Source organism: Vigna umbellata, chromosome 1, assembly GCF_029865625.1.
Source record: "Vigna umbellata cultivar VRB3 chromosome 1, Vumbellata_1.0, whole genome shotgun sequence".
Classification (NCBI taxonomy): domain Eukaryota; kingdom Viridiplantae; phylum Streptophyta; class Magnoliopsida; order Fabales; family Fabaceae; genus Vigna; species Vigna umbellata.
In genome coordinates this window covers 24,367,633-24,394,119 of record NC_142165.1, presented here as the reverse complement: position 1 = coordinate 24,394,119, position 26,487 = coordinate 24,367,633, and the positions used below count along the sequence as shown (strand labels likewise).

The 26,487-nt window shown below is 34.7% G+C and overlaps 2 protein-coding genes across 2 annotated transcripts; both read left to right on the top strand.

Moving 5' to 3' along the window:
- Positions 1 to 252: 252 nt before the first annotated feature.
- LOC148204963 (bidirectional sugar transporter SWEET1-like) lies at positions 253 to 3,044 on the top strand. The gene is made up of 6 exons (XM_088109620.1): positions 253 to 544; positions 630 to 666; positions 799 to 894; positions 1,126 to 1,405; positions 2,392 to 2,511; positions 2,600 to 3,044. Exons 1-6 carry the CDS (start codon positions 508 to 510, stop codon positions 2,777 to 2,779), a joined length of 750 nt encoding a protein of 249 aa, XP_087965746.1. The 5' UTR covers positions 253 to 507; the 3' UTR covers positions 2,780 to 3,044.
- Positions 3,045 to 14,661: 11,617 nt separating this feature from the next.
- On the top strand, positions 14,662 to 26,173 carry LOC148204962 (transcriptional corepressor SEUSS-like). The gene is made up of 10 exons (XM_088101340.1): positions 14,662 to 15,035; positions 15,407 to 16,622; positions 16,700 to 16,819; positions 17,086 to 17,134; positions 17,294 to 17,508; positions 17,738 to 17,806; positions 18,074 to 18,171; positions 19,809 to 19,902; positions 20,247 to 20,316; positions 24,973 to 26,173. The coding sequence occupies exons 2-10, from the start codon at positions 15,582 to 15,584 to the stop codon at positions 25,938 to 25,940; spliced, it is 2,724 nt and encodes a 907-aa protein (XP_087957466.1). The 5' UTR covers positions 14,662 to 15,035; positions 15,407 to 15,581; the 3' UTR covers positions 25,941 to 26,173.
- The last annotated feature ends 314 nt before the right edge of the window (positions 26,174 to 26,487 follow it).

The following is a 26,487-nucleotide window of genomic DNA, read 5'->3' as shown; positions in this document are numbered from 1 at the left end:
GTATACATAAACATTAAGAGTAAATGAAATTAACCCAAATATCTTTTATTTTTCTTATTCAATTATTTTGCCTTTCCAATAAACATATTTCTTTTAGATAATGAGAGGGAGCTTGAACAGTTTGCATGTTCCACCGCATGAATGTTACATTATCACCTGCATTCATTTGGGTTTGGTGCGATTAATATATAAAAGACACACACTGTCTTTCAAGTGCACAAACGGTTGTCCATTGATAAGATCAAATCATTTTTTCTTCTTTATTTTAGAGTCCAAAGAAGTTACCTTTCAATTCTTCCATTTCCACACACACACACACACATATATATATATATATATATATATATATATATAAATAATCATCTCACAACCTCTGCAAAACTACCCCTCATTGTAGCCAGTTATGAGTAACCTACCGTTCCTAAAGAAACTACTAGTTCTTTAGACCACTTTCTTTTCCTTCTTCAACTCCCATTGATTTTTCTCTCGTTTCCAAGCTTCAACACCATGGATAATATTGCGCATTTCTTGTTCGGCATATTCGGTGAGTTTTCTTCCCATTTGCATCATTTGCATACCCTTCTTCTTGCCTTTCTTCTTGGTTTCTTAATTTTCTTTATGTACTGCAGGGAATGCTTCTGGTTTGTTCCTCTTCTTGGCCCCAATGTATGCTTCTCATAACTGTTATCTTTATCTTACCCCATGTTGTTTTTTTCATTATAATTCACAAAAGAATCATCCTTTTCTGTGCGTAGGTTACCCATTTGACAAAATTCATGACAAGTTTGGTTTTTGCAGAGTAACATTCAAGAGGGTCATTGCCAACAAATCCACAGAGAAGTTCTCTGGCGTTCCTTACCCTATGACTCTTCTCAACTGTCTCCTTTCTGCTTGGTACCTTTCTCCCTCAGTTCTTTACTCAGTTCATATGGGAAGAGGGACATAATACAGATAAAAAAAAGTTTCATAATTTTGTCAAATCATGGTTGAATTTTCCCTCTCGTCGGCTAAATCTTTTCTTAGTGATTATTATTATTCCTGTTCTTTCTGCATATTTTCTAACAGTGAGTTCAATCTGAGAAATGAAAATTTCTGATTCTTTTGATTGTATTGTACAATACACAGGTATGGTTTACCCTTTGTGTCCCCACACAACATTCTAGTGTCAATAATCAATGGCGCAGGAGCTGCAATTGAGATCGTATACGTTTTCATCTTCGTGTTGTTTGCACCGAAGAAAGAGAAGGCAAAGATTCTTGGGCTTTTCTCGTTCGTGGTGGCAGTGTTCTCTGGTGTTGTTCTGGTGTCTCTGTTGGCTCTGCATGGAAACACCAGAAAACTCTTCTGTGGCTTCGCTGCTGCAATATTTTCCATCATCATGTATGGGTCACCTCTCTCCATCATGGTAAGCAAACTTCACTTTCTATATCGAATAATTTCATCACATCCTTATCATGTCATCATGGCATGGCCAGCTTGCCCCTGTCTCTTCCTTTTCCCTTTTCCTCTTTTGGCAACTCACTTTTTCTCATGTTGTCTTTCTTGTTAATCATTATTTTAAGAGTGTTTCACATTGTTTTCGTAACTCCATTCAATCCAACATCACTCTCACTTCATTCAATTTCGTAACTCCTAATCATTCACTCAATAAAAACAAAAACAAAAAAAATTATTTTAAGAAAATAACATCATAATAAATTAACTGTCAATTCTTTCCTCTCCGGTTATAAAAAGGTTTGAGAATATCTTAAAAGCATGCTATTTTTCTATTAATAGGATAGTAATAGATAACCGAGGTTTAATTTGCCTGTGTTTTACGAAGCTATTTTATTACATCATTGACTTCATTTACATTTTTATTTTATTATAAAAATGACGAGAAGAAGCAGTAAGATATTTTTAATGCATACACTAACTTTTTTCCAATTCAATTTAATAAAAATTACAAAAATAATATAATAAGACCTAAAGTTCTGTGTAAATGTTAAAAATATTCTAAAATGTTTTTTTTCTTCACGCACACACAAAGGCTAATATCCAGAACCAAACGTTATTTTAAGGAGTAATTATAAATATACATATCCATTATATATATATATATTATAAAGTTTATTATTATTTTTCTCTAAATATACATTAAGTACCAGCCATTATTTATGGTGTACATGAATATTTTTCTATTTCAAAAGTTTTACAATTATTTGAAAAAAAAAATTATACAAATTCAAATGAGCTTTTTGTTTATGTTCCTTGGTTCTCAAAATATATATTAAGTGATGATTACTATATTTACTATTTTTGGTGTATATAAATAATTTTTGTATTTTAAAAGCTTTGCAATTAAACATAATTATATGATTTAGTGTTGTTTGGCATTATGTGTGGGTGCAGCGGCTAGTGATCAGAAGCAAGAGCGTGGAGTTTATGCCCTTCTTTCTGTCACTGTTTGTGTTCCTCTGTGGCACTTCCTGGTTCATCTACGGCCTACTTGGTCGTGACCCATTCGTGGCTGTAAGTTGCACACCACGCAGATTCTTATAACTTTATTATTATTATTACCTTTATAACTGGACCAACCCTGTTTTGTTACGTACTGTAGGTACCTAATGGCGTGGGTTCAGTCTTGGGAGCGACGCAGCTAATACTCTATTTTATATACCGTGACAGTAAAACTGATCCGAAGAAGGCAACGGCAACGGCAACAGAAGAAGAAGGATCCGTGGAAATGCCGAACCATACCAACTCCAATGGAACAACTACGCAAGAGGAACGCGTCTAGAGGGACACCTTCCGGCGATAAAACCACCGCCTCTTTGATTTCGACAGTGCTTTATACTTTTACTGTTGTGTCTGTGTTTTCTCAGTGATTTGGATCTTCTTACAGCTTTCGTTTTGATAATGGTTTTTTAGGTTAGGCATTGTGCTTGTGTTTTTTTTTTGTTTGTTTTCTTCGTTTTCTTTCTTTCTCTCCCATGGCGGAAACACTTTTGTGATTGGATGAAGTTTGAAAGAAGAATGGAAAATGTGAATATGTTTGTTGGTAACCTTCTAGGCCAATTTGTTTTTAGTTATATTAAAATGTTTATCATATCTGTATTTTTCTTAATTTGTTGAGGTATACACAGAGTGACTTTTTTCACTGAATAGTATATATAAACTCAAAAGTTAGCCGAATAATTTATAATATATTATGTCACGTCTCGTTAATTCGGTGATGATTCACCACTGTGCTTCCATAAATGCACCCACGTCCCACGTGCACGCCATTAAAACGCACTCACTTTCCCTGACCCCTCTCTGCCATGTGTCAAATTGGAAGGTTCTGAACTCAAGTCTGGAAGCCAGGTGTCAACGCATGAGAGAACGTCCGTTTGACTTGGGAAGAGAATTAAAATTTTTCTGAAACACTCTTCCCCTTCTCTGCGTGCACTTTCATCTTCCTCAGGAATCCAAAACCTCCATTTTCTCCTCCTTCTCTCTAGAACCCTCTTCTTCTCTCTTCGGTAACTTACCACCCTTTTCTCCGTTCACGTTTCAGCACCGTAGGAACGTCCCCTGCACCGTGAGCTCCATCTTGAACCGAACAACTTCCGGTTCTGGTAAGTTTATACTTGGACGCTCTTTTCTGGAATTTTGCAACCAGTTCCGTCTGCATGCATGGGTCTAAACCGAGCTCTTTGTGTTTCTTTTAGTTTTAGTAGAAGAGTTCAAGAGAAAAGTTGATAGAACCATATTTGGACAAGCCAAGATCACTCGTTTTAGAACGATCACTACTGATCCGGGTAAGGGAAGCTTATTAGATTTAATTCATGTGATTTTTTGTACTGCATGTGCGTTTATATGCTGCTTGAAATATGATTCATGATATTGGACTGTTCGTATATGAAGATGATTCTGAAATGATGTATGAAAATGATGCAATGTTCTATGGTTTGATTTAATTGGAAAATGAGTTGTATGATGAGATGATGTGTGAAAATGCATGGATTTGTATAATGATTTGAGTAAATTGATGTATGAAAGCTTATACTGGAAAATTTTGTATACTGTAAGATGAGTTTGATTAATTAAGTCTATGAAAATAAACGTTCGTTATCGATACGGTCATTGACCGTTCGGTATTCATAGTGAATTCCTTGAAATAGTCGAACCCTTTCATTTGGAAAGGATTTCCCTTTTAGGACGAACGCCCTCTTATACATAATTTACGTTTGAGCGTTCGGCCAAACGTAGATCTCATGAGTGTTGTGTGAGGAATTGAGAAGCTTGAAAATCTACCATTTTACACTTAGTCAAATTGTTAAAGCATGAACTTTAAGTATTCCATATTATGAAAATTCCAAATTTCTATGATTTTGAATCAGCAAATAAGTTTAGACTCAAAAGCGTACGTCCTAAGTAGCGCTCGTTCTTATACCGAACGCTCGTCCAAATGCGTATGTGGTAAAAGAACGCTCGGTCATATACCGAACGTTCGTTCCTTCCTTAATTATCAACTAACGGTAATAGTGTTCGTCCTGAATTGAAATAGCGTTCGTCCATAAATCTAAATAGCATTCGTCCAATAGATCTAGTAACGTTCGTCCAATACCTCAGTGACGTTCGTTCAAGAATTTCATTAAACGTCTATTTTCGCCCTTGGTCATTTACTGGCGAGTTGTCTCCTGAATTAAATCTTGTCCAGTTTATTTATCCAAACAACTTGTGATTTTACCTATTCATTGGATTCGCTCAAGTGTTACTGAACTTAGATTTTTCTAAGTATTATTTGGATCTTACTAGAATTAGTTCATTTAACTGATTCAAAGGAGTCTTTCTTGATCTCACTCTTGACGTTCGTCCTCGTTATAAAGAGGATTGAACGTTCGTCTTTTTATGCAAGTGGAACAAAGAATGAAAGTGTTAATAAGAGGTTGAATTAAGATGTGCGAACACTATGAGAAATGAGATTGTGATTGTGGAATTTGAACGAGCGTTCCAGGGAGGAACGACTCTTGGTTGAAATTTGAGATTTGTAAAGTATGAATGTGGTAAGCTTAGCTGGCGGTTCATCCTGATATTCCGTGAGTGCTTGTTCTCAAGTAGAGAAGAGTATGTCATGTGTGGGAATGGCAGGAGGTCTTAGTCCATAACTGTAACTTGGACAGAGCGAACTAACCTCAGGTGGCAGCTGACGAGTATTCCAGCTCTTCCACCTGGGTGCACGGACGTCGTAGCTACACAGAATTCATACAAGTCCGGACGGTCGGTCTAGTTCCAGGAATTTGATTGAGTTAATGGTTGAATTGAATGTATGTGTTGTGACTTATTTGATTGTGTATTTGATATGTATGAAAAGTATGTTTGACTTGAATTAAATTCAATAAGTTTACCCTTGCATTTCCATTGTGTTGTCTGTATATGTATATCCGTCTTGTCCTTGCAATGATCATCCGTGTGGATGTGAGCAGAAGGTGATACTTCCCTGGAGCAAACACTTGAAGAGGAAATCCTAGCTGAGGAGAATCTCGTTGAAGTAGAAGTGAAGGCCGAGCCCTAAAGGCGTTCAGTTTTAGTTAGTAAAATTAGAATAGCAGGTCGCTTATGAGCGAGTGCCCTTTTGTTGATAGTAAATAGTTGGACGTTCGGTCATTGTTTTGTAAACCGTTCGTCCTCATTTCTTTTGTGAACGCTCGTTATTTTGTGTGTATATGTAAGGCCGTTCGGCCATTTTTGCACACTGATCTATTTAATTGTAAAACTGCTTTATCATATTAATACATGTTAATATTCTATTATATAGTTGCTGACTGTATAATTTTGGGATGTTACATATTACATAAAACATTAATATAAATAGTTTTTTTAGATCAGTATTAAATTTTCGGTAATCAAATAATATATTAAAAAAGAAATCATAATTCAATTTTCGAAAACCTGAATTTTGAAATGAATTTTTAATTGTTTTCTTTTCTATTCAAACATAAAGAAGGAAGAGATTTTGAAAAAAAAAATAACAAACTTTACAATTCAATTTTCTGCAAACTGAAATTTTATTTAAAAAATTATACTATAAATATTTAGTATAGTATAATTTTTAGATTAAAGTGTGCTACTTGAGTACTCTTTCACGATTTGTGTCTTTTTATTTACGGAAGTAGCACTATATACTGTTCTGGTAAAAAAATTATATTTCCTGAAAATAAATTCTGACTGTAAATCTAACTTTCCAGCGATAAACCAGCTAGAATTCTTTTATACATTAATATAATATAATAAGTAAATATAATAATTATTTAAAAAATTAAATATATTTATAGCAGTATATATATACATATAAATATATATATATATATATATATATATATATATATTTATATACACACATATAAATAAATATATATATATATATATGATATATATATATATATATAATAATAATAATATTATTATTATAATCAACCCATAATGAAACTTAATCAAATGTGTTACATATTACTTCTATTTAACATATTACTTCTTATTTATTAAAAATAATTGATGTCTAAATCATTTTTCTAGATATTTTTTTCTTGAATCTTATATTTTCTCCGACTCAAAAAAATTTGTTTTGAAAAGTCACGCTCTAAATAATTTTTTTGATTTCAAAAAATTACACCATAGTTCAAAAACAATGTTCCAAACATCAAATCATTCCAATTTACATGTCAAACTGTGCATTATATTTTCTAGAATTAAAACCAATGTACTTTTAACCCTCTGATCTCATTGCACCAAAATAATTTTCCTGAATTGAAAACATTATAATAAATTGATATAAACGTGTCATTGACTTAGTATATATATATATATATATATATATATAACGAAAACTAAGGCAAACCTCAAAAGATTTTTGAAACCTAGCTTTGATACACAATTGTAACATCCTAATTTAGATGTCACTGTAAGTAAAAGAACGTTCATTATTTAGAAAAATAAGTCTAACAGCATCACAATATAGTGAAAATTTAAAATTTTATTTGCCGTGAAATAACAAAACATGTGACAATAATAATTAATCCAATTATAACTTGAAATAATGTACTAAAACATAAATCATTTAATTGTCTAATAATGTTTTCAAAACGCTGATAATAGTTCCTCACTCGTCTCTCGCTCTACACAACATCAACATTATCAACAACCTCTAATATCAATTGCTATAGTATAAATATGATCATCGTAGGTGGAAACCACCAATGTAAGGGTGAGCTAACAAAATAAACACCAAAACAACATATAATAATATGATTATTAATTATTGTCTAAGCTCATAACACCCTTACTCAAATCAAATCCGCCACATAATAAAATATTTTCAATCCATACTTCAATCCAGACAAACCATGCTATCACCACCACCCACTATATTTTCTTTCGTACTCTAGCCACTCTACCTGTTTACCGAAACAGGGTCTATATAACAAAGCAAGACTTCCACGATCCTTTTTACCAAAAGAAGGCCTACTTACCAAAGTAAGACTTTTTTGTTTTCCAAAATAGGACCCATTAACCAAAGCAGAACTTCATCAATCCTCTTTACCAAAACAGGGCCTACTTACCAAAGTAGGACTTCCTCGAAAACGCCACCGTGAGTACATAAGAAACAAAATTTAAACAATCACATGTAACTAACATCATGACACCATATAAAATTACTACGACATCACATAACCTTACAACATCTTATAAATCTACTACGACATCCTACATATCAACATGGCAACATATGAAAAAAATGTTAGAATTTACAAGCAATCAATGTCAAATTGTTTGCATTCTTGTAACGTTAAACCAATTTTCAAATCAGGAATTGATTAGGAATATGTAATTATCCAACAAATTAATCCTATTTTCAGCTTTAAATTTTCTTTCCAAAAAATACCTCAAAATCTAGTGGCCTATACCTTATAGAATTATAAATGCACCGAAAAAAAACATGGCAATAGGAAAAATATTTGGCAACCAATCCCGAATTTCCAGAAAATGAAATAATGTAGTAAGAGTGGATTTTTCCAATGTCAATCCAATGACTTAATCGTGAAGCAAATAACATACACTGCACTAAGTATAATCATGCGTTAAACTCATGGAATTCACGTCAGCTTCTTTCAAAATGTGTTATAATTAAAAAAAACACTCAACATTATAATACACTTAAAAATAAAAAATCATGTTTAGCTCTGAAATTTATCCAATGACTTATGGATGAATTAAAAAAATATCCAAATACATTTGGATTTAATTTACCACCTAAGACTTCCAAACTTACCAATTTGACGCGATATTCGTCGACCTTTCAATGGAACCAAAATTTGTGTCCCCAAAGCAATAGGGGTAGTTAAAGACAAAAAAAAAAAACTAAGGGTTGGGCTACTCAGCCAAACTAGTAGTTCATGGAGCAAGTCGTGTGATTTGGGTGATTTTAGGACTCCCTTGTCATAATGTGAAAAGGTATGTAGATAGGGCTGAAGGATAACGATATAAAGTAGGTGAAGTGTAAAGTCCTAGAAAATGGTATTTTAGAAGTGACAATGGTTTAAAAGTAACATGACTCAATTATTTTAATATTAAAAGGTTTTAATATAAATAGTTTCATTAAGAACGAATTTCATTATTTTAAAACACAAAAAAAAATTCTTCTGTAATTTTCAAAGGAAAAATCCATTGGTAAATACCGCGATCTACATCTTCTTTTTCCTCATCTCTCTTTCTTCTCCTTTGTTTAAGGGTTTCAATTTTTTTGTTTGTGTTTTTTCAGGCCAACAAAATCAAATATGCCTACCCCTATTGCAATTCACAACCTAATTTTTGAACTTTTAGTTTGATGATGTGAATTCCATTTAGGTGTGCGAGCTGGCAGTGGAGTTGTTGGTTCTGTTGTGTGCGAATAGGTTCTAATGGTGGAAATGCATGTGGGTGATGCATATGGGTGATGCTCGAACGATGGTGAAATGTGTGCATCTACATTCCCGTTTGTGGCGTGATGGAAGCTCTTCGAGGAGTGGGTGGTGCGTTATCTACTAGCAATCTCTGTTGAGTGTTAATGTGAGAGCTACCAACGTTGGGTAGAGTTTTGATCTACATCGCTGTTGGTGATCGGAGGTGTTCCGGGCTTTGACCATGAGAGTAGATCTAATGATCTATTTTTTGAAATGAAAATGAAGACGATAGGTGTTGTGACCGTGTGAAAATGAAGAAAAATAGGGAAGTTTGGGTTTTTAATGGAAATGGAGATGAAGAGATGTTGGATGCAAGATTTAGGCATGAAATTTGCAGCTCATTTTACCCATAGATTTATTGACGGAAAATTCTATCAATAAACTAAATATGCATTACCGACAGATTTATCGACGGATTCTTCAGTCAGTAAATGGAACATGCATTATCGATAGATTTATCGACAAATTTTTCCATCGGTAACTGAAACATGCATCACCCATAAATTTTTTTGTTGGTAAATGGAACATGTATTACCGACAAATTTATCAACAAATTTTCTATCGATAAATGAAACATGAATTCGGTGTGTAAAATTCGTCATTAATTAAACTTTAAAAGTTGACAAAATTTGTCTATAACTCACATTTACTGAAGGATTTATTTCTATCGGTATAATTCCATCGGTAATTTCATATATTTTTGTAGTATAATATTCGCTTTAATTTTTGTATGAGAAATATGAATTTATATTTGGTTGAATATGATATTAATTGAAATGGTTGTTGAGTGATGTTGTATATTGCTAGTTGAATAATTGCCTATTGATGAATATTTTGGTGTATGCTTGTGATTTGATAATGGTGTGAACTTTGGATGCTTTTGTTTTAATATTTCATAGGTATAAATATAATGTAGAGTTGAAAGTAGGAAATGGAGAGTGTTGTTGGACTAATTTTTAATCTAAATTGAGGTTTTGATAGGTGAATTTCTAGAGGAGGGACTTTGGTGTGATAATTGATGTTTGAGATCTATTTTATGGTCATTTTAACTTGTATAGAACCTTAGTTAACCAAAAAGGGATAATATTGAGTTGAAGAGTAATGATAGGGTAAGAGTAGTAAGCTAGTATTGTGCTAAATAAGGGTTTTGATATGCAAGATTTTAAGATAACTGTTGGATGGAGAAGCTTGAGGTTTAAAGTCTATTGTTATGTTATTTAAGCCTTATGATCGAGGTCGTACCCGAATCAAATTAATAAGCAATTAGAAATGCAATATACTAGGAAGTGACTCCTAGATCGTCTCTCAAGGACCAACATTTGGTTCAATCATTAGATCAAACAAGTGGTAGGGGTGGTTTTTGGACAATTTTGTGAATGGAAATGAACCAATTAAAGCACGAAATCAAACATTAATTAAAAATGATTGGTCACTAGCTCAATTGTAATGCTACCAATCACTGATTAACAACAATTACCTACTGCTCTAACTCCTAATCCAACACAAGTTAACCAACTAAGCGAAGACTAACCATGTTTTCATAAAAGCGAATTAAGCAAATGCAATGCACACATTAAATCAATTATGCACCATATAGTTTAATTGACTAAGTGAAGATTAATCACCAATTAGGCAACTAAGCATATACCCAATTGTAAGCACATGACATATTCAATGTTATGCAAAGTCTAAGTAGCAAAAACACAATTACGGTTTAGAAATCTCATGGAAACGATACAATTTCTCTAATGTCCAACCAAGCACAATTACACTTCCATGAAAACGTAATTAAAGCAACAATACAAAATTGAAAACAACATTAAATATGACCGAAAATGGAAAATATGAAATGGGAAACAGAAATTGAATGGAAAAACGTAAACAACAATGGAAAACAAAACTGCAATGAAATTGGGGATGAAAATTAAATGAAACAGCAATGAAATCGAAACAACAAGCTAAACGAAATTGCAATTACCAAACGAAAATGAAGAAAGACGAAACATAATTTCAATTGAAATTAATTCAGTACAAGAATGAGAAAATGAAAAGCAAACCTAAAGCCCCCAAAAAGGGGGACATGAAGAACGTCCAAGAGCAAAACAAAAAAAATGAGAGGGGACGTTTTTTGGTCCTTCGGGGTATAAAACCTAAGTCCCAAAACTGCCCCTAAAATGGGCCTCACAAAATCTGACCTACAATTGGGCCAAAGGTGCAAATCTGTCCAAAAATACATAGAAACGAATTTACAATTGAATTAAATCTAAAATGCGTATGTGGAGAGTGATTGTTGATGTTTTTGCCCTCTTGAAGTCCCAAAATAATATTCCAAACATTTTCTTGCAATTAATAACGAAAATAATTAGTCTCAAACAATTCAAATTAATTAAAATAAGAATTAATAGTCAAATTAAGCCTAAATATCAAAACTGAGGAAATATTGGACATTTAAGCATAATTCCCTAATTAAATCTAGTACAAGAAGCTTTAGTTTTCGTAGACGGTTCCAGTATCATTGTGATACATCATCTAATTGAGTTTCACTCACTCATGGTTGTGAAGTATTCTTCACCACTCCTGGTATTCCTGGTCAGCGAATAGCCTCCAGTTACCCTAGACGAGTTGAATATTCACATCACTCTTGGTTTCCCAGTCAACAAGTAGTTCTTAATTACCTTTGACTAATTGAGTATTTGCACCACTCTTGGTCTTCAGTAAGCAAATAACCTCTTGTCATCTTAAACTGGTTGAGTATTCGCACCACTCCTACTCTTCATAGTTAATGAAAAATAATCTGTTACCCTAAACTTGGAGGAGTATTTGCACCACTCCTTGTACTAAGTAACCTTGCCTATATTTCCTTTAACTCAACTGAGTCAAGTTGTAAGTGTTTTTATTCTCTTCAGAATTGCAATCAATGATTGCTTACAAGTCATTTAGATTGTTACTCTCGAAGAGAGGAGTTGATTATAATGAAAAGCAGTCTAAACACTCACATGTGTTTCTCTCCTTACTCTTTTTTCTCATTTTACAAAAGTAAGCAAATAATACAATGAAGCTCAAGAGTATTGCTTAACTTTTTCTATTTTCTTTTTCTCTCTTCTCTTCACTCACAAGATGAGTGGATATGACAATGAGGCTTGAGAGCATATTTCTTTTCTTGAGCTCTTCTCTTTTACTGTTTCCTTGGTTAGAGGAGTTTTTCTTTTAGTAGCTTCAAAAGATTTCCTTGCTCAACTGATGCTCGTATATCTTCTTACTTAGCTCGTTTTCCTCATCATCACTTTCTTCTTCTTCTTATCTTCTATTTATACACCTTGACGATATAGCCGTTGTGACGAAACTTTTCTTTAGATTTGATAATATGACCGTTTGACGAAGCTTGTATTGAGATCTGTTCTTTTCTGAATATTGGCGTGGATGTTTGTCATAGGATGATGTCTTTTGTTAGAGGAGACATGCTTTCAGAGCTTTTATGAATAATAAATTTGACTTCTCATTTGAAACATCTTTTGATAAACTGATCAATTCTTCTTTTTTCTTCAACGTTCATTTTGTTACTTACAAGAAGAGGTAACTGGTCTATATTAGCAATTGTCCAAACAGAAGATTGTATAGCAAGTATGCCTTATTTCCTATTTGTTTTGGTATAAAAGATTTCATCGTCAGTACATGATTCTAAGTTTTCCATTGTTTTGTTTGTGTGTTTAGCTGATATCATTTAGTTTGTAAGAGAGTTATTCCTGATTGGCGTTTTACTTATGTCTTCATGTTTTGTTTAGGCATAGGTATTGCGTTACGATTTTCTAAGGTATAAACATTCCGTGAATATCTTTCTTCTTACTAATACCTACTACTGATTGTGTAGACTATTTATCAGATATCACTTTTGTTGTTAATCGCACAATTCTCTAGTATTACGAGTCTCTTAGAAAAATGATATATGTTCTTACCATGATTTTATTAATTAAATGATTTAGTACGCTTGCCGAACCACCCAACAGAATGATGAAACCCTTGTTTTGGTGTTTATGGATGAAGAAGAAAGTCTCTGAAATGGAGAAGAAGGAGGCCTTCACACGTGAATCAAGAAATAAAAACTTAGGGTTTTTATTTGAAAGAGTAGGATGACCATCCCTTTTGTCTCTTACACCCTTGGTTCTCCTCTAAGCAACTCTTGGACACCATATACAAGGAACTAGCTTATTCTACTTGATATGAGACTTGATGCTTGAATCCTCTTCTTCCATGTCTTCTCCATACCTTGGCCAAAATTTCTAGGGTTCTGGGATGACTTTTGAAACCAAATCAAGACCTAATTAAGGCTTCAAAGAAGTTCACTTATGTCTTTACAAAATCATAAAAAAAAAATACAAGAAGAAAATACACCTATACAATTTGTACCAGACTAAAAAATAATTATAATATTTTAGTCTTCAAATTAAGAGTCTTCTTTTTAGACTTCATCTTCTTCTATCATCTTAGCCTTGAGTTTAGTGATTAGATGATTTCCATCCATCTATCATGATTTGTTATTAACAAAGCTTGTGTCTTAAAAAAAAGTACGTTCATGTTCTATGCTTTATTGTTTTCAACACTTAAAATCAAAATTATGGGTGTTGATTTTTTTTAACAAGGATCATAACAAAATATTTTTTTAAATGACAAGGTGTGTTTGCTGTGTCTGAAACAATAAGTCTATATACACTAGTGTCAAGTGTAAATATGAGAGACAATCTCTTAAATTTAGTAGGAAAGGACTCCAAAAGAGTTCGGATACAAAAAGAATCAATAATTCCTATTACAAATGTTTTATATGAAAAATCTTGATAGGAAGAAACTACATCCTTACATTTTCAAAGAAAACGAGAAATTATGATATAAAAATATGAAAGATTTAAATCTAAAATATATTTTGAAGCTTTCAAGTAAAAACCTCAAACTATTGATATTTTTACCAAAATAATAAATATCTTTTGAAAATTATCGAAAAACCTTTAAACTTTATAAACCAAGTTTTAGATATTAATAAGAAAATAACTCTACACTAACTATGCACGAATTAAACAATATTCTATCTGCAAATGACATTGTAGTGCTTAGATTATCAAAAATATAAAAAGGTAATAAGTATAATAAACAAAATATAACATCAAACATTAAATGCAGCGAAGATTAGTCCGTTAAAGAACTAATATATAAGTTTTTAGAACTTCCCTTTTAGAATTATGGTGAAAGTGTTAATATATATAGGTTCTTAGATCTTTTAATTTTAAAGTTAAACATATGAATAATAATAATAATAATAATAATAATAATAATAATAATAATAATATATTAAAGATATAAATGATTATTGAGCTTAACATTTATTTATGTAAATACTTTTCAAAATCTGTATTCAGTTAGACTTTAAAAACAAACTATTTTAAACTGAGATAAAATATGACTTTTAAATTTAAGGTAAAATAAAACTTAAGCTAAAATTTGAAGATATAAAAAGATCTTCAATCAAAGTTTTATTTTTCATAATTTTTTAAAATATAGTATTTTTATAGTGAATATATAAACTGAAAAACATATGGTAATGAACGGCCGAGATGAGGTGAGGATGGACGGCAAAGCAAGGTTCATGTAGAAAACAGAGAAAGAGAGAAGCCAAATGGAAGAATAAGATTTGACTTGAGTGTGCTCGAACTAAATATTATAAAGAAGAAAGAAACAGAAAACGAAAGAAAGAAAGAAAAAGGAAAGAGAGAGAAGAAAAATTCAATCAGATCGAATACAATCTTGACGTCCGCAGCAACACACCATTCTCTCTCTACTTTCTCTCTCTAAAAAGGACCTAAGCTTGAGAACAGAGTAGGGCCCTTCACTGAACAAGAACAAGAAGAGGAAGGAGAAACCCTAGAAAGAAAGGACCAACTCAACTCAACTCAACTCAGCTCTACTCGGCTATACTCAGCTGAACTCAACTCAACTCTTCATATTTCTCGGCACAATTCAAATTCCTTTTCCATTCCGTTCTCATTTTTTTCCTCTCAGAACTGTTTTCTCTTCGGTTTCAACTCGGTAGGTTCTTCTGAGTCCAACTCACCTTCTTTCTTCCGAGACGTGGATCGTTGATTCGCTTCACCTAGGGCTCGATCGACCCCTTTTTATTTTGCTGCTGTTTTCTGTTCTTTTAGGTTTTTTTTTTCTTTTAAATTCAACCGCGCATTTTAGTTTGATTAAATTAAGTTAAATTTCTTTTATTTGTTGATATCATTCCTTTTCAATTACGACTTGGTTGAGGGAGAGGCTCTAATTTGACATTTTTTTAAGGATTTCGGTATTTAATGTGATTTATTATATTACTTTGTTTATTTATGCTAATTGTTACCCGGTGGTGTTTTGCTGACTGTTGGTGATGATTTGGATCTGAAAATTGGTGTATTGTGCAGACTCATGCGGAAGGTGTTTGGAGTGTGCACATTTCAATGTTTGAGTTTGTTTCGGAAGCGCAGCAAGGGCTTGGACTTTGGGTTGAAATGAAACGTTGTGTGGTTTGAGTGTTAGAGGGTTTGACTGTGGTAATTATTGGGCTTAGGTTTTGAAAGGGCAGTGACAGTGAAGAGAATGGTTCCTCCTGGCCCCCCTACGCCTCTTGGTGCCCAGTCTGTGCCGTCACTTTTGAGATCGAATTCCGGAATGTTGGGGGGTCAAGGTGGCCCTGTGCCTTCACAAACTTCGTTCCCTTCACTGGTTGCGCAGCGAAACCAGTTTAACAACATGAACATGATAGGTAATATGTCTAATGTAACTTCCTTATTGAATCAGTCTTTTCCGAATGGAATTCCGAATTCTGGACTAGCTGGCCATGGGAACAGCCAGCGCGGTGGAGGGGTTGATGTTGGGGCGGAATCGGATCCGCTGTCTGGTGTTGGCAGTGGAATCAATTTTGGCAATACTTTGCAATCGAATTTGGGTAACCCGGGTTCATCTGGTCAAGGTCAGAGTCAACAATTTTCAAATGCTTCTGGTAATCAGATGATGTCAGATCAACAGCATTCCCAGCAACTCGAACTTCAGAGTTTTCAGCATAGTCAACCATCAATGCAACAGTTCTCTGCTCCTCTGAACGCTCAGCAGCAACAACAGCATTTTCAGTCAATTCGTGGTGGAATGGGTGGTGTTGGATCGGTTAAGTTGGAGCCACAGGTAAACAACGACCAGTTTGGGCAGCAGCAGCAGCATTTGCCTTCAAGGAATCTTGCTCAGGTGAAGTTGGAACCTCAACAGCTTCAAACAATGAGAAACATGGCAGCAGTAAAAATGGAGCCTCAACATACTGATCAGCAGTTTTTGCATCAGCAGCAACAACAGCAGCAGCAACAGCAGCAACAACAACTTCTCCACATGTCAAGGCAATCGTCTCAGGCTGCTGCTGCTCACATGAATCATCTTTTACAGCAGCAGAGACTTTTGCAATATCAACAACATCAGCAGCAGCAACAGCAACAACAACAACTCTTGAAGGCAATGCCTCAACAACGACCCCATCTACCACAGCAGTTTCAACAGCAGAATATGCGGTCTCCTGTGAAGCCACCTTATGAACCTGGAATGTGTGCTAGGCGGCTGACCCATTACATGTATCAGCAACAGCATAGACCTGAAGTGAGATTATTCTTGATATTGTGTTTTCTCTAAATATCTATATCTTATGTCTTATTAATGATGCATTTACTATGCAGGATAATAACATTGAATTCTGGAGGAAATTTGTTGCTGAGTATTTTGCTCCGAATGCCAAAAAGAAGTGGTGTGTTTCCATGTATGGAAGTGGCAGACAAACTACTGGAGTTTTCCCTCAGGTCTGCTGCAAGAGAAAACCTTATAAACTATTTCTGATGCCTGGATAACTTCATCTAAGTTAGTCTCTTGATTATTCAATAATGTCTGTAGTCCATTCTCCATTCTACTATTTTCCTATATTTGCATCTTGATTTTATAGTTGTGATTGCCATATTATTATGTGTCAAGCTACTATTGTCTTGAACACGAGAATCAAGTGCAACCATGTTAAGTTTATGAAGCTAAGCGTTAGTTTTAGCTAACATTGATTTTTAAATTTTTTCAGGATGTATGGCACTGTGAAATATGTAATCGCAAACCTGGCCGTGGGTTTGGTAAGTTGTTATTTTAATTTTTCAGTTTAACTCGGTCCCATTATGTTTTGGTCAGCTACTATCTTACCGCTAGTGATTTTGAATTTTTGAGCATTTCAAATGTTTACAAATATGATTATACGTCATTATCCCCTTTCTGAAGTTTTTATGTGTTTTCAGAAGCGACTGCAGAGGTTCTGCCTAGGCTTTTCAAAATAAAGTATGAAAGTGGTACTCTGGAAGAGCTCCTTTATGTTGACATGCCTCGAGAATACCATAATTCCTCTGGACAGATTGTCCTAGATTATGCAAAAGCAATACAAGAAAGTGTTTTTGAGCAGCTTCGTGTTGTTCGTGATGGTCAGCTTCGAATAGTTTTTTCTCCAGACCTGAAGGTTGTGAATAAGAAGAATTGCCTTTAGATTTTAACTACAAGTCATCACACATTATTGTTGATATTTTCTTAGAATTACCTTTAGATTTTAACTAAAAGTAAGTAGATATTATTATTGATATTTTCTTAGAATTACCTTTAGCTTTTAACTTAAATTCAGCATACATTATTAGTGATATTTTCTGTATTTCAAAAAATAGTTGACATTTTGTTTGTTATTTCCTTTTCAGATATGCTCTTGGGAATTTTGTGCTCGGCGACATGAAGAGCTCATTCCTAGAAGACTGTTAATACCTCAGGTTTTTGATAAAATATTAATTGTAGAGAGACTTTATATCCTGATGATGTATCAATATATGAATACAAGACGTTTGTTATGATGGTTAACTGATATTTTAGGCTTAGAATTTAGCGAGACTTTATATGTTTGTGATATGTATTGTTCAGATTAAGGAGAATTCAGATTAAGCAGACTTATATATTTTGATTATTGGTTTCAAAGACAGTGACCAAGTGTTGTACACGATGTTTATTTATTCTTATATGTATTCTATTGTTGTATGCAGATTAGTCAGCTTGGAGCAGTTGCTCAAAAATACCAGGCAATTACTCAAAATGCGACACCCAATTTATCGGTTCCAGAGTTACAAAGTAATTGCAATATGTGAGTCCGCTTTTCCTTTATGTTCTTTCTGCTTAGGTCTAAGCTGCAGTATTTTATTCATTATCTAATCATGAAGTTGTTATATATACTTGCTAAATTGTTCCTGCTCTTGAAACTTGTAATTATTTGTTTCTTAAGTGGTAAGTTTCTGCATCTTGATTTCCTGAATTGTTACGGCATCTTTTATGTGAATCTTATACTGAATGTGTTCATAGTGGCTTCTAATAAAATCTTATTTTTTATTTTTTGGTATAATAAGAGAACAAATGTCCCGGCTTATTTAAAGTCTACCTATCCTTGATTAATACATATATTTAATGGGAGAAGGGGGAAACATTTGTCTTTTCCATGTCCATAGCAAATATCTATCCTTAAAGTTTCTCATATGTGGTTCCAGCCGGTGCATTTGTCTTAGACTACAAGAACTTAGGAATTGCTACACCAATGTTAGTGATTGTGTTTTACATTGTGAAATTGTCCAATTCTACAGTCTTGTATAGCACTTCTGATTCAAATTGTGTGTGATCGTAGTACAGTAAAATTATGGGGATTGTTGAGCAAATCAGGGAATTGTTCAGATCTGAGCTTTCGTTGTTTATCTTATGCCACACTTCCATAAGCTTGTTCAACTTTTCGGGTCTCAGTTTTCAATTCAAACTCAAACCCAACTGAAATATGAGGACACAATGTTTTTCTACATAAAGTTTCTTAAGAAATTCAGAAACTGCTCGCACTCATGGACTCATTCCAGTGGTATGGCTTTTCTTCCACATCTCCTTGTTCGCTCACTTCCAAAAGCATGTACAACTTCTAGGTAAAACCCAAACCCAATTGAAATATAAGGACACAATGTTTTTCTACATAAAGTTTCTTCGTAAGAAATTCAGAAACCGGTCAAACTCGAGGACTCATGGCATCAGTATGGTTTTTCTTCCATATCTCCTTGTTCAAGGGAATTGATTTGCACTCAGTCTGACGACACTGGCACAGTTTTGCTTCCACATCTCCTTGTTTGTTGGAAAGCAACTGTAGTTACAAGTCATGCCACTGGCACGATTTTGCTTTTGCATCTCGTTGGTCACCAAAAAGCAATCACAGTCAATGACTCATGGCATTGGCACGGTTTTTCTTCATGAAGGAGATAGAACTAATGAAGATCCCTTGATTTTGTTCTAATTTGAGTCATTTATAAGATGAAGTTTGCAGAAGTAATGACAAAGTGATCAATTTTGTTTTAGTTATTTATGTTATTTTCATAGGTATATATATATATATATGTGTGTGTGTGTGTGTATCAAATTTTTGTAGAAAGTAAAATCTATCCCACAATTTAGGATTTTGAGTCCTTTACAATCTTTACATTAATCTTGATTTTAACTATATTGTGCTACAGTCAGACATTTGTTTTGATTTTGAAAGAAAATTTGTTCCTCGGTTTTTATGTGACTTCTAAACTTTGGTATTGGTATTAAGAAATTTGCATGTGTAAGTAAGCTCTCATCATATTTAGGCTTTTAGGGATGTATCGGATATGCCTTTTCCTTGATCGACTTGTGGTCTAACAAAAATAAGTTCACTTGATTTAATAATCTCTGTTCGTTTTCCTTAATTTATGTATTGCTTTAATGCTTTACCAGGTTTGTTGCATCAGCCCGTCAGTTGGCAAAAGCTTTGGAAGTTCCATTGGTCAATGATCTAGGATATACAAAGAGATATGTGCGGTGCCTTCAGGTAATGTTCTACTTGTTGAGATGTGTCCTTTAATATTGAAAGTTGAATCCTATTGTGATTTAAACTGCTGCATATGAAAAGATTGACAACTGTAGATTTTTATTTCTTATGTTTAATATTTTCTTGGCAATTCTCAGGAGTGGTTATGAAAGTTTCCCTTTGATTACTTAAATTTTACCTGAAGAGAGTTTTATTTTTTAGATTTTCCATGGATAAGTAAATAAAAAGTTATTGGGAAAATTATGGAATCACGAGCTTAATGAAATATGTTCTCAAGTGAATTTTTTTAAGTAATAGGGTCTCCCGAGTTAAGTTGACAAAGCTTCCTTTCTCTCATGTTGCAGATATCAGAAGTGGTAAATAGTATGAAAGACCTGATAGATTATAGCAGAGAAACACGAACTGGACCCATGGGTAAGTTAATGATCTTTTTACTGGTTTGAAATACATTTGTGAGCATGGATATTAGTATGGTTATGAAATAGTGTCATGTTTTATCAAAAGCCCCAGCTATCTCATCCACATATGTTGCTGCAACGTTCCATTTTCTAATTGAACAATGGGCTTCATATAGATGTGGAAATCCTCATTGCATACACCTTTATAGTTTATGTTGGGCTAAATTATTTATTTACTTCCTATGGTTTCTGGCTAAAGAAATTCAGGTTAGTCTCAACTATTATTACAAAAGTACAGGTTTCATAATTATTATCCAGACTAAGCAAAATATTCCTAACTGTCAGATGTAATCATGTCTCTATGATAACCATGTTAATCCAAATTAAAAATATAAAGTATACTGGCAAACTGTTAGGATCCAATTTGAAGGTACGGGCCCACATTAAAAATATGGGTTTCTAGTGAAGGATATTGAACAAGGCTTTGGGCCTCCAATTACATAACCTAGCTTTTTTGGTGTGACTCTCCCAAGGTTCTTATCCCTTGGTATAAAACCTTCTTGCATGTTTCCTAGCCGCCAAAGAGAGGAGCCAGTGGTGATTCCAGCATTGCCGTGTTCACCCCCAAAAGGCTAGTGCATAGCCAAGCTGTGCTGAGACGGGAGACTGCAAACAGTGTTGGGATATCAGTTCCAAATTGTTGGATGAGACATGAAATCCACATTGGTAGTATGCGATTCTAATGTGGGGTTTACAAGGTTTTGGGCTCTCCCAAGGTTTTTATCTTTTTTTGGGTGTTTGTTAGTAATAGTTATCAAGTAATTGTTATTGAGGAGTTAGTCAATTGCACCCGTGAGCTAGTGGGTTAAAGAATAAAGGGAGGGAAAAGAGAGATCATCTTGTAATTTGCAAGAGAATTGAAGCCTTTGGCATTGGGGATATTAAAACCTTCAAATTTCTGCAAATTAGGCACTGTTATGAAGGAAGATATTCCTTGGAGAGCTATAGGGATCTGTTCATAAAAATGATTAAAAGATGTCATCAGGGCTAGTATCAGCTTGGGTTCTTGTGTTGGTGAAGCGCTATCAGGAGAACTGCTACACCTTGGTGCTAATACGTTTGTCAGAATTATGCTAGAGTCAGAGAAGATGGGTGTAGATCCCCTACTCCATATTGGAAATGCTGCTGGCAAGGTGATGCAGACAAGGACATGCTTGTAATTATAAATAGTTGGTTACTTTTTGACGTAATGGACCATGCCACTAGCACTGAAGTTTATTATCACCAAACACCCAGAGGTGTTTTACTCATGTGTCAAACCCGAGAAAGTGAGTCAAAGGAATGGACCTTAGTGATGAAGGACAAGAAAAAACAGAAGGTTCTTTTTCTAAGTTCACGGACCAAGAAGAACAATGACTCTGAAAAGGGATGGCAGTGATTTTCTATGATTTGTGTGTTTGATCCATATTTGCATTCATCGTAGGAACATTCGAAAATGAATTTTTGGCTACAGTTTTGTTGGCTTGGTGATTATGCTTGAACCAACCTGAATACTGATATGGACTTTTAGCAGCAGCTGGCATTGCCCTTCATCTTGAGGACTATCGTTAAGTAAGGATTATCGTTAGGTAAGGATTATCGTTAGGTGTCTGTTCGTGTTGTTATGTCTTAGCATAATTTTAGTTTTTGTTAATGAGTTTGTTACATTAGTTATGGTAGCTGGTAAAAGAAATAAGGCATGTTTCTTCCTATAAATAAGAGGGGAGGAGAGTGATCACCTTGTCAAAAGGTTCCAATTCTCGCAAATGACAGGGTAACATAACTAATGTAAGAGGGGAGGAGAGTGATCACTTTCATTTTCTGTGACATGGAAGTGTCGCTTGTCAGTTCATCTCAGTCCATTATGATCATTATTTGGATTTTTTGTTTGTTTATTAATGTAGTGTGAAATATTGATGTCATCATGTTATAGTATTAAGAATATAAAGCACTAACCTTATTTATACCAATAGTCAATGAGGAAACAAATAATGAAATATCCGGAATATAGAATCAAATCTTGAGAAATCTAATATACAATATACTCATAAGCTATTCTAAAACAATTTTTGGATATTTTTCATATTTTGTAATGCTCCGCAGACTAAAAGGTATAAGTTTGCTATGCTTTAAACTTATAAAATAAACCTTTTAAATATAATATGGCTGTGCCAAAAATATGATTGTAATCCTAGAGAGTTGGGTGGAATCCATTAGTGAGATCAGAGAAATCACCATTAGTGTAAGTATTGTGTTAGCCAGTCATCTTATCTGTCCTATTGTACGATTGGGCCCTCAACAATTGTCAGTTACTGTTGTAAAGTTTGCAGACAAACTAGTATACAAACTGTCCTGTTCTCAGATCGCAACAAGAATCGTTATCAGTTGCAAAAAATATGTTCAGATTCTGTCAATGCGGTCTCTCTTTTAAACTTCCAAATTCTTTTAGTCTTTGCATCAAATGGAAGGTTTGCAGTATAAATCCTAGCCAATTCATCTCTATACAAAACATTGTGAACAAAATGGAAGGATTGATACTGCTAAAGAAATCCTGACAAACATTAAATGGTTTGGGATGGAGACGAGGCTAGTGCTAAGGTCAATCACATTTATTAGGGCAGATTGCCTTTGTGAAAAAATTGGGGTCAAATTTCATTTTGGAACAAAAACCTTGCAGGTGCACTGCACCTGGGATTGAGCTTGATGCAGGCCAGTGTCTCAGGTCAATCATGCTTGGAAGGGCAGATTGTATTTGTGAAAAATTGGGTCCAAAATGCATGTTGTAACTAAAACTGGCAAGTGACTAGGCTGCACCTGGGATTGAGTTTGATGCTTGATCATATTTATCAATTCTGGATATTATAAATAGCTGTAGTAGGTTGAGCTATTGTGAAATTTTATATGCGAGTTAATCAATTCATAATTTCATATGTGCACATAAAACCTGGAAATTATAGACATTCATATGTTCGTTATAGAGAACAGAGAAATCATGAAAGATCTGTGAGAATGAGCATGTACTGTAACATAATGACAAGGTGACGACCGTACTTGAACATAATGACAAGGTGGAGCAATAAGTAAAAGAAAATATGAGAACAGTTAGACCGCGAACCGAATAGAACCAAACCAACACAGCAAAGCATTTCAGAGAACAGAGCAAGATCAGAAACACTAAGAAAGTACTGGAATACTTCAGAAATTTACCTGAGATGGCATCTGAGAGTAGAGGCTCATGTTTCAGAAACACAAGGGATAACATGATATCCGAGATGGTGCCAGAGAACGGTGTCAGATTAGTTAGATGTATTATGCATGAGCAAGGTCGAACCACTGAACAGAGACTAGGGCTCAAAGAAGTGACGAGACAAGGTTAGGAATGAGCAAAACAGGTTATAAGGGTTGGAAAGTACAAATTGCCCCCCCCACCACCCCACCACCCACACACACCATAACCAATGAACTTACACTGAATTTCAGGGTTGTCTTTCACCTGAGAAGGATGTGTCGTTGACATGTGAATATAGTAGCACACTGACGGTAGACACAATTTTCGCCATGGAAAGCACTCCACTTTGGTTATGTTGGTCCAACACAACACATGGGGATAGTGCTGCTATCACGAGCTATTATGAGCCAGATCACATGGACCACTGTGGTCCAATCACATCTGATTAAAATCATCAGGCTTAGACAATGTATATTTATTTATTAAAAATGAGTGATTTTAAGAAACTGAGCTGCAGAGTATTCTAGGTCTCTGAAGGTGGTACTGCAATTATACCATATTGAAATAATAGGATTTTAGGTATAGAGGGAGGAAAGGGAGACTAGAGAAAATGATATTTCTTGACTTAACATATGATGAAGAACCAAACCACTGGCCCTTATTTATGTACTAGATCATCATGCTAAATAAAAAAACAAATAATTTTATAGTAGGAAATATGAGAACAATCTGACAAGAAAATCTAAGATAGTCTAAATTATTCTAAAGATATAATGAAGATACTATTGTTACATTTTCCATATATCCTAACATCATATGGTGTAATTCCTTTTTCTCATTCTTGGAATATGCTTGGGTATTTAATTGGCTAACTGCGTCTTGTGTTTATAGAAGTTCTCAAGTCATTACATGCTGGTTGGCAGATGGTAAGAGCAATTGGTCAAACCAATTTTTGCTATAATAGTGTTTGTTTCGTTCCAAGGGAAGAAACTGTATTTAGGGGTGGATGAAATAATTTACTAGTATACTGTAAACAAATAAATCCATCAAGCGACCAAGGTTAAATTAGTCATAACTGTTTATTGGCTCAAAGCATTTTCCCTCCCCTTCCAATTCCCCAAATATAAAAGACATAAAAAATGGGGAGGTATTTTGGCTTCCTTATTTTTCACTGTACTCCTTTCCAGTTTTTCTCTAACCAAACACTATAAAAGTAACAATGTACAAATTATGCTTCTCTTTTGTTGTTTGGGACTAGGGAAACTGTGTAAAAACTCTTCATAAGTTTTGGTACTTGATAAATTTGAGTTTGAAATCGTCGGGAAGTTTTTTAATGCATAGTTGCCAGTTGTTTGACTGTAATAATACTGAATTTAGAATCGTATTTTTGTTGCATTTTATCAGACAGCTTAGCAAAATTTCCTCGTAGAACAAGCGGTTCATCTGGACTTCATAGTCAGGCACAACAGTCTGAAGATCATTTACAGCAGCAGTCACAGCCTCAGCAGCCACTCCCGCATATGGTTCCCCATACTTCAAGTGGTGATAAAAATTCTGTGCAAACTGCTGCGATGCAGATTACTTCCACCAATGGTGTGACAAATGTAAATAATTCTGTCAATGCAGCATCTGCATCAACCACCACAAGCACCATTGTTGGACTTCTCCACCAGAATTCTGTGAATTCTAGGCAAAATTCAATGAACAATGCAAGCAGTCCTTATGGGGGTAGTTCGGTTCAAATTCCATCCCCAGGTTCGTCTGGTAATGTTCCACAAGCGCAGCCAAATGCATCCCCTTTTCAATCACCCACACCATCCTCATCTAACAATCCACAAACATCTCATCCGGCATTAACTTCTGGAAACCACATGGGTGCGGCAAATTCACCTGCCAATATTCCCTTGCAACAACAACAGACTTCTCTCCCTGCTGAAGCTGACACGACGGATGCCCAGAGCTCAGTCCAGAAAATCATTCATGAAATGATGATGTCCTCCCAGATGAACGGCCCAGGTGGAATGGCTGGTTCTCTTGGAAACGACATGAAAAATGTAAACGGGATTCTACAAGGGAGTAACAATTCAGGGCTCAACAATAACGGTGGCCTTGTGGGTAATGGGGCTGTGAACAGTAATTCAGGTGTTGGGGTTGGTGGTTATGGCACAATGTGTCTTGGTCCATCGGGTATGAGCAATGGAATGAGACCTGTAATGGGACATAATTCCATAATGAATGGAAGGGGAGGACTGGCATCTCTTGCTCGCGAGCAAGTTATGAATCAGCAAGATTTGTCAACCCAACTACTTAGTGGGCTAGGAGCAGTAAATGGCTTTAATAATCTTCAATTTGATTGGAAACCATCTCCATGAGAGCCTTTGTAATCTTGTGGATGTTTCGATTCTTGGGCGGCTGCTTGTGCAGCATGAGAAATGCTAGAATTGCCTTCTCCCTCCTTGGCCCTCGAGATGGCAGAACACAACGGGGTCGTGATAGGGTCCTTGTACTAATCTGTTGTTTTTATATATATAAAAGTGAAAATTTGTTGGCTGGTTGTTTGGCTCATCGGGCTGATTTTTCTTTTGAATTCAATTGTAACTTTTTCTTTTTTTTGTATTTTTTTAATATGATGCTTTCACAACTTACCATTGCACACGCAAGAAAGTTGATGCTTGGGGTGGCAAACTGTAAGTGATTAGGAGCATGATGTAGCTATGTTCGCCAGCAGTGGACAAGTCCGGCACCATGTGATGGAGGTACTGAGCAGCTTGAAAGGACATGAAGATTGGAATTTTCCTTTTACTCCTAAACTTGGAGTAATGGTGCCAAATTAAAACATGGCATTAGAAATTATTTGTTCGGTGATCGAATTTGGGACTAAAGATTCCCCTCCATCCAGAAATTATACAATGTAATCTT

Coding starts and splice junctions, on each gene's coding strand:
- LOC148204963 (XM_088109620.1), top strand. CDS start 508: ATGGATAATATTGCGCATTTCTTGTTCGGCATATTCG. Junction 1,406..2,391: donor GGTCACCTCTCTCCATCATG/GTAAGCAAACTT, acceptor GTGTGGGTGCAG/CGGCTAGTGATCAGAAGCAA. Junction 2,512..2,599: donor GTCGTGACCCATTCGTGGCT/GTAAGTTGCACA, acceptor TACGTACTGTAG/GTACCTAATGGCGTGGGTTC.
- LOC148204962 (XM_088101340.1), top strand. CDS start 15,582: ATGGTTCCTCCTGGCCCCCCTACGCCTCTTGGTGCCCAGTCTGTGCCG. Junction 17,509..17,737: donor TTTTTTCTCCAGACCTGAAG/GTTGTGAATAAG, acceptor TTTCCTTTTCAG/ATATGCTCTTGGGAATTTTG. Junction 19,903..20,246: donor GATATGTGCGGTGCCTTCAG/GTAATGTTCTAC, acceptor CTCATGTTGCAG/ATATCAGAAGTGGTAAATAG.